General features: G+C 33.1%; 1 protein-coding gene across 2 annotated transcripts in view; it reads left to right on the top strand.

The window, feature by feature from the left end:
- Nucleotides 1–16,218, top strand: part of LOC142973730 (uncharacterized) — a 117,390-nt gene that overhangs the window by 17,870 nt on the left and 83,302 nt on the right. The window contains exons 1-2 of one of the 2 annotated variants that reach the window (XM_076115713.1): nt 8,339–8,397; nt 8,833–8,917. In XM_076115713.1, the coding sequence (XP_075971828.1) occupies nt 8,839–8,917 (79 nt within the window). In that variant the 5' untranslated portion in view covers nt 8,339–8,397; nt 8,833–8,838. Of the gene's footprint in view, nt 1–8,338; nt 8,398–8,832; nt 8,918–16,218 lie in introns of those variants that run through there. The other variant, XM_076115712.1, reaches the window with a different exon arrangement.

The raw sequence follows: 16,218 nt of genomic DNA, 5'->3' as shown, positions 1-16,218 counted from the left end.
AAGCCGGAACAGCCTTAAAACGTTAGGCAAACCCAAGTATTCAAATTATTGAACATTTTTGAGTGCAGTTTTGTCTATGTTCTCAAATATTTTGTGCTCAGTATCGCTAAAACAATCTCTAGTTTCTAGATCAACAGGCACATTGCGACTTGTCTACATCGATGAGAATATTGAATTGAATTTTCCACTTGAAAAATCTCGGTCGGAATCCCCGTATCCAACGTTTAGATGAAGCGGAACAAATATCCGTTCTCAGCAAATATCAGTTCCGTATGGAATGAAGTATCTTGTTGAAAGTTAAATAAAACGTTGAAGTTTGTAAAATTTATTCGTTGTTGATAGTTAACATAATATATTGTAGTTTATGCTTCAACTAGCCTTTTCCGCCATCGGATTTGCCCGCTTGGGATTTCACACTCTTTGGGATGGAATTTCCGAAAACCCTTACTAAGGCTAGCATAAATGACAAATCAGGCTTTTGCGTTTAGCAGTTACTAGCTGATCCGCGCAACTTCGCTTGCGTCACCTAAGAGAATGGGTCAAAATTTTTCCCCGTTTTTGTAACATTTTTCGTTGCTACTCCGCTCCTAATGACCGTAGCGTGATGTTATATAGCCTATAGCCTTCCTCGATAAATGGGCTATCTAACACTGAAAGAATTTTTCAAATCGGACCAGTAGTTCCTGAGATTAGCGCGTTCAAACAAACAAACAAACAAACAATCAAACAAACAAACAAACAAACAATCAATCAAACAAACAAACTCTTCAGCTTTATTATATTATATAGTATAGATGAGTTACGTTTACGGCTATAAGTTGACTGACAGTCAGTCACTCACTCATTAATGGAAGAGTTACACACTACATAAGAGTTGAGGAGATATGATTCAATAACCTCGATTGCTTAATCTAAGAATTAAATATGGGTAAAAGAAAAAGAGGAAAATATCTCTGGCAATTTCATGTTTATATTTTTTTACTAAAGCATTAAAGCCAAATGTTGAACGATGAACGAATTGAATTGCCTAATATTAGTACAGTAATTTACGCGAATAAATATTAATATCAGATGTTAAATAATTCATTTACTTAGTAGATATCCAGCTTTCAATTAATACATCTAAATATTTAAGAGACCTAAGAGAATTAGATAAGCCGAATAAGATTTACTAATCTCACTATTCTACATTTTGTATGTTTCAGGAATATTATTACTACCTATAATCAATTTTGTTTATTATGTGTATTAATAAAAAAACTTTTATACATTATTATTTGTAAGACTACATAACTATTTCTAAATTAAAATTTTAAATAAGGATATTTACAGTATGTATATAGAGGTACAAAGAGGAGTGCGTGTTGCGAAGTATTTCTCCTTATCACGAAAATGAAATTGGTTTTGAAATAAATTTAATCTATAAAACAAAAAAAAACGTATTGCATTTTGGCGTTTTTCGATAAACGTTACCGCACTGCAATGTCCCAGGTTGACCGAATTTTCAAACGGCCTTGGAAGTTGACACAGTGGCCGATAAAGTCATTGACATCAGCGACCTCACGCACACACAGATATAAAGCATTTACCCAGGGTTCAATACTCTAAATATTATTTATTTTTCTTTGATGTTCTTACTATAATTTTCTTATAAATAAATGGAAGTGAGAATTTGGTAATATATAGGTACATAATAAGTAAGTAGCTTTGTTGATAAACATTAAATATTGAGAGACACAAATCTTCAGGCTAAAAAAAGACGAGGATTAATACTTTATAGTAAATACAGTATTAATACAACTAAGACTATTAAATAACTCAGTGACCTACTTATTAATACTAAAACAATCCAAACAAAAACAAAACAAATTTAATCCCCGCTTAAATATTAATATCTCGAAAACGAACAACAAAATTCGACCCAAAAACGCTTTTAAACCGTTTTATAATGTGGTGGATCCTTTCACCGTATCTAGTGGTGCATTTCATGCTCTGGTTGTGGTTGCCGGGTCGGGCGAACAACCTGGTAACTGGGTCACCGTTACGAGACCTACTAGCAAAATCGGGAACGCGGGAAATCTATAAACGTGGAACCTTTTTGTACTTATATCGAGATTTATTGTACGGTTGTTTGTGTTCACGTGTCTGTAGGAGTGCTTTTGAATGACTTGAGGAAAAATATGGTTTAGTTGCTCTTTTATTAGGATTTTTGCTCAAAAATATTTATGTTGAACCGAAATGTGGAGGAGTGGTTTAAGGTATTTTTAAATGGAAGGAAAGACGGCACAATTCTGTAATTTTAAAGAGATATAATTGAATAACTGACGTTAATTTGAGATATATTTTTCTATCAATCGGAGCATTCAAATGTTTTGATTCATTCATAATTATTCAAAAGTGTGTTTACATTTATTCTGAGTATTGAGTAATATGTAGGTCAGTGTAAAAAAGGAGCTTTTTGCAGTGACCCAAATATTACTAATTTCTACAGAATGACGAAGCAAAAGCATAATATTTAATCGTAATATAAATTCTTGCAAATCACTGCTGTCTTTTATCGAGTTACTATAGCTGGTCTTAATAAAGAAAATACGGTACTCATCTAATTGAATATGGTAGAACGGGGGGTTACTTTTGAATGAGGGGTTACTTTAAAATGGAAAGAAATAGGCATGTTTGCTACAATTTGATTCACAGTGAAGTTAACTACCGAGAACCGGACAACTGTAGCGCGATTCTGTACAGTCGGTACTGTTGAGTTGCGAAAGTTTGGCTTAAAGAATGTTCTGCCAAAATAGTTCCTACGACGCCCGTCAGATTTTCATACAAAATGTCTCGATGACAGGTCGGTTGTCAGTAGTCGATAGTAGTAGAGAATCAAGCTACTGAACTCGTCGCTAGCTTTTTGTGCGAGCTATTAACTTATTTCTATCATGAATTAACCCCAAATTTTCCTAAAGTCACCCCGTTCTATGGTACTGAATAGCCCGTAACCTATTTTCTCTTTTAGTACATAACCTGACTGCATCGAAGACTAATACAATTATTTCTTAATCGAGTTGAATCTGCAGTGCCATTTTATGGACATAATTTTAAAAAGGAAGTAGACTTTAGTGGGAAATTTTATTAAATTATCGACTAGAGGTAATTTATTTTAGCTGGACTTTGTGAATAGTAGAATAATGTTTCTTTTTATGTACATTAAAATGTTTATAGAGGTATTATAATTGGAATTTCATGATTAGGCTGAACCACAGACTGTGATCCTTGTTTAATCATTGATAGAAAAACAGTACATATTTTGGTTGTAAAGTAGGTACTAGGTAGGTTACTATAACTTTTATTAAATTTAAGATTTACTTCAAATTGGTTTAAATATTAACAGGGTTTTGTGGATCCGGGTTCATAGGATTTCAAAATATTTGCGTCATTGAGGAAAAGTATAGAAAAATCAAGAAAATACATCATTGTTTGCTAGAGGTTAGAGTTACCGTAGCACAACTATGTTTACCAAATAATATTCTAAAAATATAATCTTATAAAAATATCAGCAGCTGTTTATCCTACAAAATATGAACATAATAAATATCTTAATTATTCCGGCCTTAAGTGTTAGCTAGTTCTTGGAAGATTCCGTGACAGGGCTTGAGTATCGGAGCTTAACATCTATTGACAACCCTAGCGATATTTTGTTGAACTTTATTAGAATAAGCAATTTGAGCGTTAATAGTTAGTAGTGAAAGCTGTACTAGGGTTGGCAAAAGGATTTCTTGTGTTTGAGTAACTATAGCAAACTTAATTTGAATTTGAGGTGTTGTGTTATGGTAAAACGTTTATTTTAGTGTATTGGATAATCTACATGAATATGAGATGTTTATTTTGACGATAGTAGAAATAAGCTTGTAATGTTACATTTCAACAAAAGTTTTAAAAATATTTTCATAGGCACATATAAGCACCTGATAGTGGTGCGATATCCCGGCAATTGATTGATCGTCGATCGAAATCGATCAATTCAATTGATCAACAATCCAAAAATCAGTGTAGCTGCAGCATAAGCTATAAAATAAATGAAACCTCAATTTATTTCTAGAATAAAACTGTCATAGCGATATCAGATGGTACGTCACTGCAATCTTTATAGTCCACGCGATATGTCGTTAAATGGATATTAAACACACTCACACTTTACGTCACAAGCTTTATGGACGCCGGGGAAATATACAGCTAATGAATCGTGGGGACATGTGTCTGTATCCATCTGTCAGAAATACAACTTGAAGAGGGATTTGTTATAGACTAGCGACCTGCGATTTCCTACGCGTGGATTTTAGTTTTCTCGTTATCACATTCTTTTTTTTGTTGCTTTTCACCTATTATAATTATTATTTACAGCGTGATGTTATACAGCCGAGCTCTGCTCAATAAACGACATTGCTTTTTTTATTAGATGCACAAATTACCAAGGTTATCGTGTCCAAACGAATAAACTTTTCGGTGTTATATTATTTTTACATTATAAGTTTAAGTATATATTTCTGTATATGTAACATTCATCACTACAAGATTGATTTAAATAAGTAGCAGTGCTCAAGCTTAAAAAAATGTCTTACATTCGCTTTATTGTTGAACAGCTACATAGATGAAATAATAATGTTATTCTAGCCAAAACTTGGCTACAGCGGCTTGATTTATTGAAACCAGCCAACTGTGCAAGAGTTTGTTTATAGTGGCCAAATGTGTGCACAAAACACTAGTGTAACATGGATAGACACACTGCATAATACATACACTGCAATAAATAGGTACAATTTACAGCAGAAAGGGCTTAATGTTATATACCGATTCTGCAAAATGCCTAAATCGCTCATGATGCGCTACCTCCACGATGAATTATTTCCAGTTTCCACGTGTGGGAGTAAATTAAATTAAAAACCTTTTACACAATTACATAAGCGGATTTTGTTTCAATCCTAAACAAACAAGAATCCTTTTATAATTATAACAACATTCATATTATAATCCCGAAAACATTGAAACTTCGTAATGATATATACCAAGCACTCTCATAGGTCAGGCTTTTATTTATAGTCTGTAATTAAAACACTTTAATATTTTCGACACTGTTCTATACATATTTGTGGATATTTTATTTTATTTAGACTTTTTTGTCAGAAATATAATTAATCATATTTTATATCTCACAGATATTAGAAATATACGAAAGTTTGTGAGGATGAATGTTAATACATTATAGGTCTGTTAATTCATTCACTAAAAAACTATTTAACGCAATTTGGTACACAGATAGTTTATAATCAAGATTAACTCATGGGATACTTTTTATCACAGGAAATCTTTTCACGCTGGCGCAGCTAGAAGCTAGTCAATTATTTATATTACAATACAGAATATCTTTTCTTAATATAATGTCGTTTATCAGGAAAGGTGTGGTCTTTATAAAGCATTAACATATTAATGTTATGCATTAGCTACTGATATGATAAGTTGCTAAGCTGTTGGACCTCCTTAAATAAACAATTATAACGTCCCGCTATTGGGTCTCAAAAGCTCTTTCACATTTTTCTATCAAGTACGTGTATTACTTCTAACCGCAAACCACAGAGCAAGTTCACCGCGCGACTCATTAATGTTGTATAAGTTCTACTCAGTGCCTGCACCGAGTCTATAAGGAACTGATACAAAATGTATACGGCTTGGAATTGCTTCTTTGATATTTTAAATAGTGTGCCAGATTGCACTACGTTCCTTGCTTGAATTTTCTGCAGTCTAAATTAAGCAAGGTTAAGGACTTTATTTAACAAATGGTGAATTAGTAAGATTCTAGAATCTCGTTTAGAAACGTGATGACTCTGACAAATATAAATATAGACATACGTGGAACAAAGTGACCATAATGTAAGGAACTAATAATTTTACATGAGTAGCTGTCACCCATATACCAAAACATTTTTTTTCTGGTTTCTTCGACCTTTCTCTTAAAAAATCTATTTTTTAACGGCTATTAGAAGATAATTAAGATAAATACATAAAATCACTCATTTTTCACCACCTGGCACGATCCTTACAAACTTCCCTTGCTTCGTTCACATCTATAAGTTAATTTTGTCATACAGGACCGCCGCCCATAGCTCACCTGATCCATAATCTATCTATGGTATCTATAACCTAAAGTAAGATACCTACACTATAGAAAACTACTAGTCAAGTCTAACCCTCATTGATTTTAAATCTTCGGACCTAAGCCTGAATATGTGCCGAAAACCACTTCATATCCGAAAGTATTAACGCTCAAAGTACATAATATATGAGGGGCGAGCTCCGACTAAAAATAGCTCATAACTTCCCACGGGATAGAGAAAGGTTAGTCTGATATGTTAGTGCATTAGTAATGTTTAGTGTCGGTTTGCGTAGGCCTAGAGGCACGCTTTGCATTCTTAATTTTGATTGCGTTGTTTTCAGGCTGTTTTTGCGGCACATCAAAACGCCCGTTTTGATTGCTTTGATCAAGTTTTTCTGTCTGATAGGCTTTGTGTGTAAAGTACAAAAGATAGGAGTCAACTAGCATAGTAAAATAAGTTAATATGTTGTTTAATATGGGCCAAAAATAAGAACAGTTGTTTTCTTGAAATACTACGCTTAAAATTCAAACCTTATAATAGTTATTATTATTATTATGAATATAAAATTGATACGCATATGAGACAAATGAATAATGATACATGAAAATCAAAAGCACGTAATGAATGATAGCTCTAAATTAAAGCCTAGTCCCTAACACTAAAAACTTGATAATCATTCAAGTACCTACATAATAAAAATATGTGTAGTCTACTGACTAAAGTGCTTATGTAGTCATAAGTACTTTTGTAGCCAGTGTAAGTATTGTCGAATAAACTATGCGTGGTAGGCATCATGCAAACCACAATTTTAATGTTCATGCCACACGAGCAGTTTTTTAAATCATAATTTCACATGTACTTGCGTAATACTACTATAATACTTCTTATCACGTACTTTAAACAGTTTATAGAACCTTACATATTTCCGTTGTTTAGAATTATGAGTATCATATTAGGAATGATTGTCATTGATTGTTTTGCGTGGCTAGTGGTACTCGTCGCGACTGTTGTGGCATGTGTTGTGCCCTACAAGTATGAAGGGCACAACAATTACGAATTTCGTTTAGGAGCATATATGAATGTTGTGTGTGAAATTTAACATTCATATTTGCTCCTAAACGTGAAATCAGCGATCTTAATTTTCTACCCAAACTCTCACCAGATTGACCAAATAACAGTCATCCAATTTGATGAGTTATTGAGAAGTCACTCGCAGTATCATCGGCAAATTTGAACTTGAACATAATTGAGTCTAGAAACCCATTAAACTTTGTGATTGATTTCTATTTTAATGAGATAAGTGTTTAGGAGATTCTTTTTGAAGTAAATCAAGTTAAAAATAAGTTTTTAGTGATTCGGCAAGTTTTCTTTTCGGTTTTATCGTTTGAGAGCGATCTTGAGGTTGAACGAAGTTTAATTGGCCTTTTATTGAGATGATTGAAGAACTTCTAGTGTTTTAGGTTTCTTGTCGAAGTTATTTATGGAATGACTTACTAAAGAACTTTGGGACATTATTAACTAAACCATTTAAAATACGTTTTTTTTAATTTAAACCTAAAATGCTTTAAGTGTAATTCTAGTTAAGTTGTTTAACACGGGGATCAATTTTTAATGATTATGTGAAGAAACCTGTGACTTTTCTACTGTGCTAACAGTATAACAACAGGCTCAGAGTCAATTTAGCCCACAGTCAAACGCTTGGTATTTTTTTTTGACGGTATTGCAAATACAGGATTACTATTGATTTATTTGACGCAATGCTAATACATGAAATGTATAAAAACGTAAGTAACAGAAAGTTAGTAATCACAGAAACATAAACTTTTTTTTCCGTTCCGGCTTATTGGGCATACCGACTAAAAACCTAACGGTGTTCCTTCTACATTCACCATAAAATGTCCAGAACGCGGTACCTCCTAAACTGCCTTCTAAACAATTAGTCTTCAGGCAAAAACCTAAGCCACAATATACGTCCATTCTGCAAATTGAGTATATTATTTAACGTGGAAGTGAACAAAGTGTGGAGGTTATTGATTAAACCTCACGTATTAGCACTAACAAGGCTTCTGTCTTGACTCACTTCTCAGATTTACTCGATATTTCCTACACATTCTTTGTTATTGAGACCGGCTTCCTTCAAGTTCCGTGGTTTGTGATTCGTTTTGTTGGTTTCGTAGAAATTGGCTAGGAAGTTGCGAGTGTGTTTGGTTTCTTTGGCTGGTGTCTTGTTGGAGCTAAATATACTCGGCTTTGGGTAATATAAACAAATATTGCCTGATATTAAGAACGTAATATATTAGTAATAAGTCATTTAGAATTTATGAACGATGGTACGCTTGTTACAGGTTTTTTATTATAATTCGTTAATTTCGTTTTTATGTAGTTAACAAATTTAGAAAAAAAATCTTATAATTTTGCGTATTAATGGGTATAAAACAAAATCTATGGCGATTATCGTGCAAGTGCAACACATTGTTTTGTATATAGATGAAAAACAAGGCCTAACCCCTCCCTCATTACGGGAGGAGACCCTTGCCCAGCATTATGGGTTAAATTTATTTTATTTAGATGCATGTATGTAAAGATTGACAAGCCAATTTAAAATGATAGTTCGATCTTGATGTATAGGGAATAACAATGATGGCGCTCCTTTATTTCTGTACTTAATATTCTTTGTATTTGTCCACAGATCGCAATGGCAGCTCTGTGGTATTTCACCTGTCTGTCGCTCCTTGTCAACGTACATTATGGATTTTCCGCTCCATCCGTTTCTGGTAAGTACTTTATATATCTTATTGGTCGTCTAAAGATATACGCATTTTTTAAAACAGATGTCAAAGTTAAAATCGAATCACAAAAACAAACAATTTCATAGTTTTGCGTGCAGGCTTTCTGAAGCCTATCTCAGACTATACAGTCTATACATACATAATATCACGCTTGATATACCTAAAGCACCCACGTTTTCCATATAATAGGGGCGAGCCTATCACGACCTATACGTAATTTTATTAATATTTTGTTTTATAACAAAAATCTTACACCACCATATCATAAATTAACTAACAAGTACAAAACCAACAGTCAAACTTCAAACTGATTCTCTAACACTAAGTTGGTCAACAGTGAAGGGTCAGAGTAAACACTAAAAGGCTTCACATTGCCTTTACGAACACTGGTACAGTCAATAGTAACAATGTTGTATGACCAGTAGGGCAATTCTGTACAGTCAGTACAACCGAGAATCTAAAGTTTGCATTTTAAATGTTCAGCGCCTCTAGCGAGCGACGTAGATGCTATTTTCGCAGTTTGGTTACGCGGTGACGCGTAGCACAAATTATGTTAGGCGCACTGTTACTTTTTCTGTGAAAAGCTCAGCTATCGACAGCACTAGCAAAACAATATTGCATATCGGGTGAGAACACAGCGCGATTCTGTACCGTCGGTCTGATCAGATGATGCTGATAAGATTTTCATACAAAGTTTCTCGATGACGGGTCGGTTGTCGGTAGTCAATAGTAAAAGAGAATCGAGCTACAGGTCTAAAAGCAGTTAAATTACTGCTGATAATTTACTATTTATTGATATTTCTCAAATAACCACAGTATTATCACGTCAAATTCTAAAGACAACTTATATTTCTGTTTTCGTACGTAATTGTTAGTTGTAGGTAAACGTTTTGGGTCGTGGCTGTACTTTGTAACCGCAAGTTCTTGCAAAGGGTTGGCAAGTTTGTAACTGTGGTCTTGTACTTGTATAACATGTAGGGTTTGGAAGGTTCCAGCCACTTCTAGGTAAACGGTTTGTTGATTGATGTTACGTTGTAGGTAGTTACAGGGCATGTAGCTACCTACATGCTAATAATCTTGTGTTTCTAGAGAGATTTTCCTAGACTTTGCTGTGTGTTACGGATGATTCCGACCACGGTACAATAACGCACAATGTCCTTACACATTAGTATTAATTGAAATTGAATATAAGAAGAGGTTAGATATTCTTTTGGTTTAGTTTCCTCTGTTATTATGTGGTACTTATTTGAGATTTGAGAATAATCATATGATTATTACTTTATATCATCCAAAACCAAAAGTAATTAATAAATGTTTTCCGGACTAGCACCTATCTAACCCATATTTTGTAACAACACTGGTTTTTTCAATGACGATTATGAATACGCAAAAATATCATCGAACAAGATGTGTGGAAGTTCACAGGAATAACCCTATAATATGCAGCGGAATACGGAACCAGTCCTAATGACACACAAAAATACTGGAACTGACTACTGAGTAGACGTATTATTATTTCTCTCCGCATTTAGATCTTTCTCAGTCATGTGTTAATATCATGTGGGAGGCTTGTTTAAGAGTATATGTTACGTGGTTTATGACATGTTTATTACATAAACCTGTTGCCTGAGAACATTCTGAGGAGCTGCGTCAAAAGTTGTTTGTTAAGTTCACTTTCATGTGTGAGGTAAAGTAAGAATACAAATTTGAGGTGATAATGAAACCTAAGGCTTTCAGAAGTACCTTCATTCCAAAAGACAAAATAAATCAAAAATGCGCCTGAAGCCTATATCAACAAGCAATATTTGATTGAGTAAAATAAAACCCGTAACTACAACAAAAAATCATAGAGTGTTCACCGTTTACATTTTTACCGTTTACATAGATTTTCACAAGCATTGTCATTAGAAATTATCTATACTATATACTATAATATCATAAAGCTGAAGAGTTTGTTTGTTTGATTGTTTGTTTGTTTGTTTGAACGCGCTAATCTCAGGAACTACTGGTCCGATTTGAAAAAATCTTTCGGTGTTAGATAGCCCATTTATCGAGGAAGGCTATAGATTACATATCATCACGCTACAACCAATAGGAGCAGAGCAGCAGTAAAAAATGTTACAAAAACGGGGAACATTTCGACCCATTCTCTCTTGTGACGCAAGCGAAATTGCGCGGGTCAGCTAGTCTAAAAATACACGAGGATTAGGGCTACCATAAATTGACCTGCATTTAGATACTCGATGCATAGCGAGTGGCACTATTCTAATTTACCTGGATACAAGCTGAATTCCTCACCTAACTACATAAGCCAGTGGTTAGAACGTTGATCATTGAGATTGACCAATGACAGAGCGATGACCGCGAAGTGGTATTTGAATCAATCATCTCTGTAGACTGTAGAGCGTCTTCGAGGTCAATATGTGGCTTGAATAGCTTTCCACACTAAACTAGGCATTCCTATTGTATCAGTTTATTAGCTTATATTACTGTAGGACCTAAATAAGAAAATGTATTGTCAGTATTTTTCATTTTCGGTTAATTTATTTGGCGGCATTTCGTTTCTTTTGCGTAATTTAAATATAATAACGTTAGGGGGTCACTTAGTTTTAGCTAGTTGGAAAATGCGATTGTTTTTTTAATATAGACTATCCTATGCTAAGACAATAAAAAATATTAGTTGTTTCGGTACTCACAAGCGTCCATGTGTAAGAATATTTACAGCTAGACTGTCGTTAGGCCAGCCTTAATACATCTAATTCTCGAACATTCTACGACTAAGATGCAATATCCTTGCCCTAATAAAAATGGAACCTAATAAAAGCATTACTAACAATTTTCATAAACTGCGTATAATAAGATATCATGCTTATTATTATTATGAGAGAACGAGTCATAACAGAGTTATAACAGTACAATCTTACTACTGTTGGGTCTTCCAAGTTATTGCAACGTCTCGATAAGGGTCAAATCTAAGTAGATATGGAAACATTACGGTTATACGATTTAGCAAATTGTTAGTTTCGGAACTTAGAAACTTATTGAAATTATTTCCAGATATGATTTCTTATAACTGCTTTGTTATAAAAGCTAAGACAATTTTAAAGATTTACCATCGTAGCAAGTAGAGTCTTCCGGGTCATAACCTGATGTATGTCTGTAATTAAAACATAATAAGGTGATTAAGGAAGATATAAGTATTGAAATAGATTGGAGTGGTAATTGTTATAAGCACTGAATTTCCGTATATATTTGTAATTAAATACCCGAAATAGCAGCTTGAATAAAATAGTAGATTATTGATAAAAACGTGTATTTTCTATCCGAATAATTGTTTCTTATACAGTTCAAATAACAATAATTAGCCTTTCTAATACAAAACGCAATTAAGTAATTTAATATTACTAATATAGATTTCCATTATTCAAACTAGCAAGCTAAATTTCAACCCGTTTATAATATATTAGTAGTAATAACACAACTGTTATTAGACTAGGATAGCCGACAGCTTTGTAATAACTGGCTTTCTGGTTTATGACAGCTAATAGTAGTGGATAATATTGTAGTAGTGTTGTAAATTAGGAATTATGGATTTCGTCACACAAGATAGAGCTTGGTATAATTATGGAACCCAATAATTTAGAAGTATAGACATAATAAAACATATTACATTCATAGAATCAAATATTTAAAATAGATATTGATCTCATGAAAATACGTTTTGACAAGCAATTCCACAAAGTTCTGATGTAAAGCCAAAAGATCCTTGAAATTATGAATTCTTTGTTCTAATGCAAAGATACGTACGTTGGGCTATGTTTTAATATAAAAACTTATTCAATTTATATTTTCAGACAACAGATCACTTTTACATTCTTCTAGAATATTAAATATCTACCTTGATATTCTGTTGCTAAAATATGATCAGTATAAAAATTCGGAAAGAGATCGGATGTCAAGCCCAAAACGTTTAAATGAGTTTTATTTACGTTTCGGTGAAACTTTATTTTATCTGGTTCTGATAAGGCTCTGCCCCCTTTCCGAGCTAGTGGTAGTCTCAATAATCGCACCGTATATAAGTGCCAACATTTGACCTAAAGATGTGGTTTGATTTTGATATTTGTCGTAAAAATCATCTTTGTATTGACCAGATTCATCAATTAACATACATTACATCCTTCACTATATATAATTCTTCAACTGATAATAATATTGTTATAATATCATCCTTGTCTGGTTGTGAACTATCAATATAGCTAAAATATCACGCCTTCGTCGCACTAATGTGAGGCCGCTGTGACAGTTTGACGTTTGGAATTACGTACTAAATTAGTTTCCGAATGGTATACAATATACATACAAATATACAATACAATCATATACTAAACTTATTTTAATTATTTAGCGTATTGCATTAGGTGAACAACTTTCATCATCGCATTACCGAAAATTTGTTTTCGTTTTATTGTCTTGTTAGCGGTCAACCTTTGCTCAAGCTGCCAAAATTAAGCCGCCCGAAAGGCTTTTGACATGGCTTAACGACTGCTATCTTAATTAATAACATTTGGGACCGACTTTGAACGTGCTGTCCAAAGCATGAATACACTCAGTTGAAATATGACTCGGTCACCCATCTTTGGAATAACTGCACCAAGGGTTGCTTAGCCTAAAGATAGTTTATTAACTGGTGAATGCAACTGGCTAAGATTGAACATTACAAATAAAACATACTACAACAGCTTTCCCCTTCAATAACCTAGCAAAATTCACTTTCAATTTACCATAAAACATCAGTTTCGCCGTTCGTAACCCGACACCCCTGGAATCCCATGGAATTACTTCCACGTAACGCTGTGACGTAACTGCTACCCTTCAAACGCTGAGCTTGACATTGCCAGGTTTTTACATTGGATTGTTATGTGACGCGTTTTTTGTTACTGAAAGTTAGGACGAGAGTTTTACGTTGTTTAATGAGCTGACGGTTTATTTTTGTATGTCACTAAAATATATGTTAATATCTGCTGCTTGTTAGTTTACATGGAAATTATGTGCAAATGTAAGGTTTGTAAATTCAGGTACAAAAACCTCTGAAAAAGATATGTGATATTTAAGTGCGTAGTGTTGTTGTTAACATAAATAAACGGCTGCAAAATGCGAGACGTCACAGACTTTATTTCTCTGGTTATTGTGCTAATACAATATCTTAATTAAATGTGGGTTTGATAATATAATCATCATAACATTCCTAAATCACTTTATTCTCATACGAAAAAATAACAATAAAATAATGTTTACGAGGCACTAAAAGGAAACCGTTCTTAGTTTTGTTATCGCATTTCAAGTCCAAAAACTTGAATACTTTTTGATAAACTGACTCAAGTATTCAATGTTCCTTGTTGATAAGTCCTAAGATAATTTCTTTCAATATAATCTTAATTTCCATTTGTTTTAGTAAGCACTTGACAAAGAATAATTCAGTTCTTAAACGATAACACAAAGTTTTTCGTGCCCTAGTTTTTATTTGTTCCGACATTTTTATTCTTACTTAAATTGTAATGTGAAAAGTTTTGTTTTTTACAAATGTTTTTGTCTTTACAGATAATTGCTTTAACTTGAGTTCTGAAAATATAACACAGAGATACGAATTCCTATTTTTATATTAAAATTAATGTGGTAGTGCAACCAGGGGTTCGACTATAAATCTCGGCAATGAAAATGACATTTAACTGAAATGTGACGAGAAGATGCAAACATAGTTCAGTGTTCCCTATACAAAAATGAGAAAATGATAACGACTCTAGGCTAGATTTTTTATGTCATCTTTTTAATTACGAAGAATTGGCCTTTAGGCATCAGGTAGGCATAAAAAATTCAGCAACCTAGGTAAATAATTCAAGTCATTACAAGACATTGCCTAGAACTAATTATTTATAGGTATTTATTGAATAGTAGCACGAATGCGGATGCTCTCCACTTAAAACTTGAAAGAAAATGAAAATGTATTTGTAGGTCAGTGAAGGCCAGCTATTATCGAGAGAGTAGTTCACCCGCACTTAGCAAATTGAAACTGTAATTGCGAAATGAATGGAATATCTGCATTCGATAATGAACTTCCATTTTAGATTATTGTTTGGGTAAGGCGTAAAGCATTTACTGTCTCTGATAGTATTGGGACTTAATAATAATTTTATAAAAAAATTGCAGAAGTCTGAATGTTTGTTTTGCTTTAACGGCTAAACTGCAATTTTGTCAAAACATACACATAGTTGAATACCCGAAGACAAACAGCTAGTTTTTAACAAGTCAGCTAGTTATTTTACTTTTTGTATGGTGACTAATAATTGGTTCTGTGTAATAGTATTTCTTCAGAGAAGCTAAGAAAAATTTTGCAAAGAATAATAACCAACTTGATCTCAAGGAAAGGCAATGCCGCTTAATTCAAACGCATTTGCCATCTCATGGCTACAAAATGTTCTATAACATCTATAGATATCCTTCCATCATTGGCCCTGATATTAAGGACACGTCACGCCGCCATGTTGATTGATCAGTGACGTCAAAACTCCTAACAATATTGTTGTTGCCCTACTTCATACACAGCATTATAAGTTACAAGGCTTTACACAATATATTGCACGTATATCCTTATTGTAAACCAAGATACTGGAGATATTTTTCAAGAAACTTTTGATATTGTTTTTATCAATAACTTCCACGACGAGGAAAAAGACGATAAATTCAGAAAGATTCGAAAAATTTTCTAATGGTCAATATAGCAACTCAAACTAAATAATTATGAAAATAATAATTTGTGGACCACATGCACGTTTGTACCATACGGAAATTTGGTATATAAAAAGCCGTTTACTTATCTACGTTTATTATATACACATTACATACATTTGTATGTAACTAATAATAATCGTATTAAACTTTAATAAACTTTTTCTCAGAACGATGACAGCGACAACCAATGTTATTTGCGTTTGGTACGAATTATAACTTGTAAATCTTATTTCTACAAGATCTGCTCATAACAGCTAGTTATAACATATTTCCACTAACAATACTTCATATTATATAATACAAAGTTATTAGCTATCTAGATTTACACTCTATATTTGAACACCTAAATAATTAACCGTTGTTTAATATACGTTGCTTTAATGAAACATTGAACACACATTACGTAACTAATATTCATATTATCTACTGTTTGGTAAAACAAAGATTATGTATGTATTGTTTGTTTAATTAGGCTCCTCATATTTAGATAATAATATGTG

The sequence above is a fragment of the Anticarsia gemmatalis genome, chromosome 6 (assembly GCF_050436995.1).
Source record: "Anticarsia gemmatalis isolate Benzon Research Colony breed Stoneville strain chromosome 6, ilAntGemm2 primary, whole genome shotgun sequence".
Classification (NCBI taxonomy): Eukaryota; Metazoa; Arthropoda; class Insecta; order Lepidoptera; family Erebidae; genus Anticarsia; species Anticarsia gemmatalis.
Note: the sequence above shows the minus strand (reverse complement) of the source record. Positions and strands in the feature narration are given on the sequence as shown.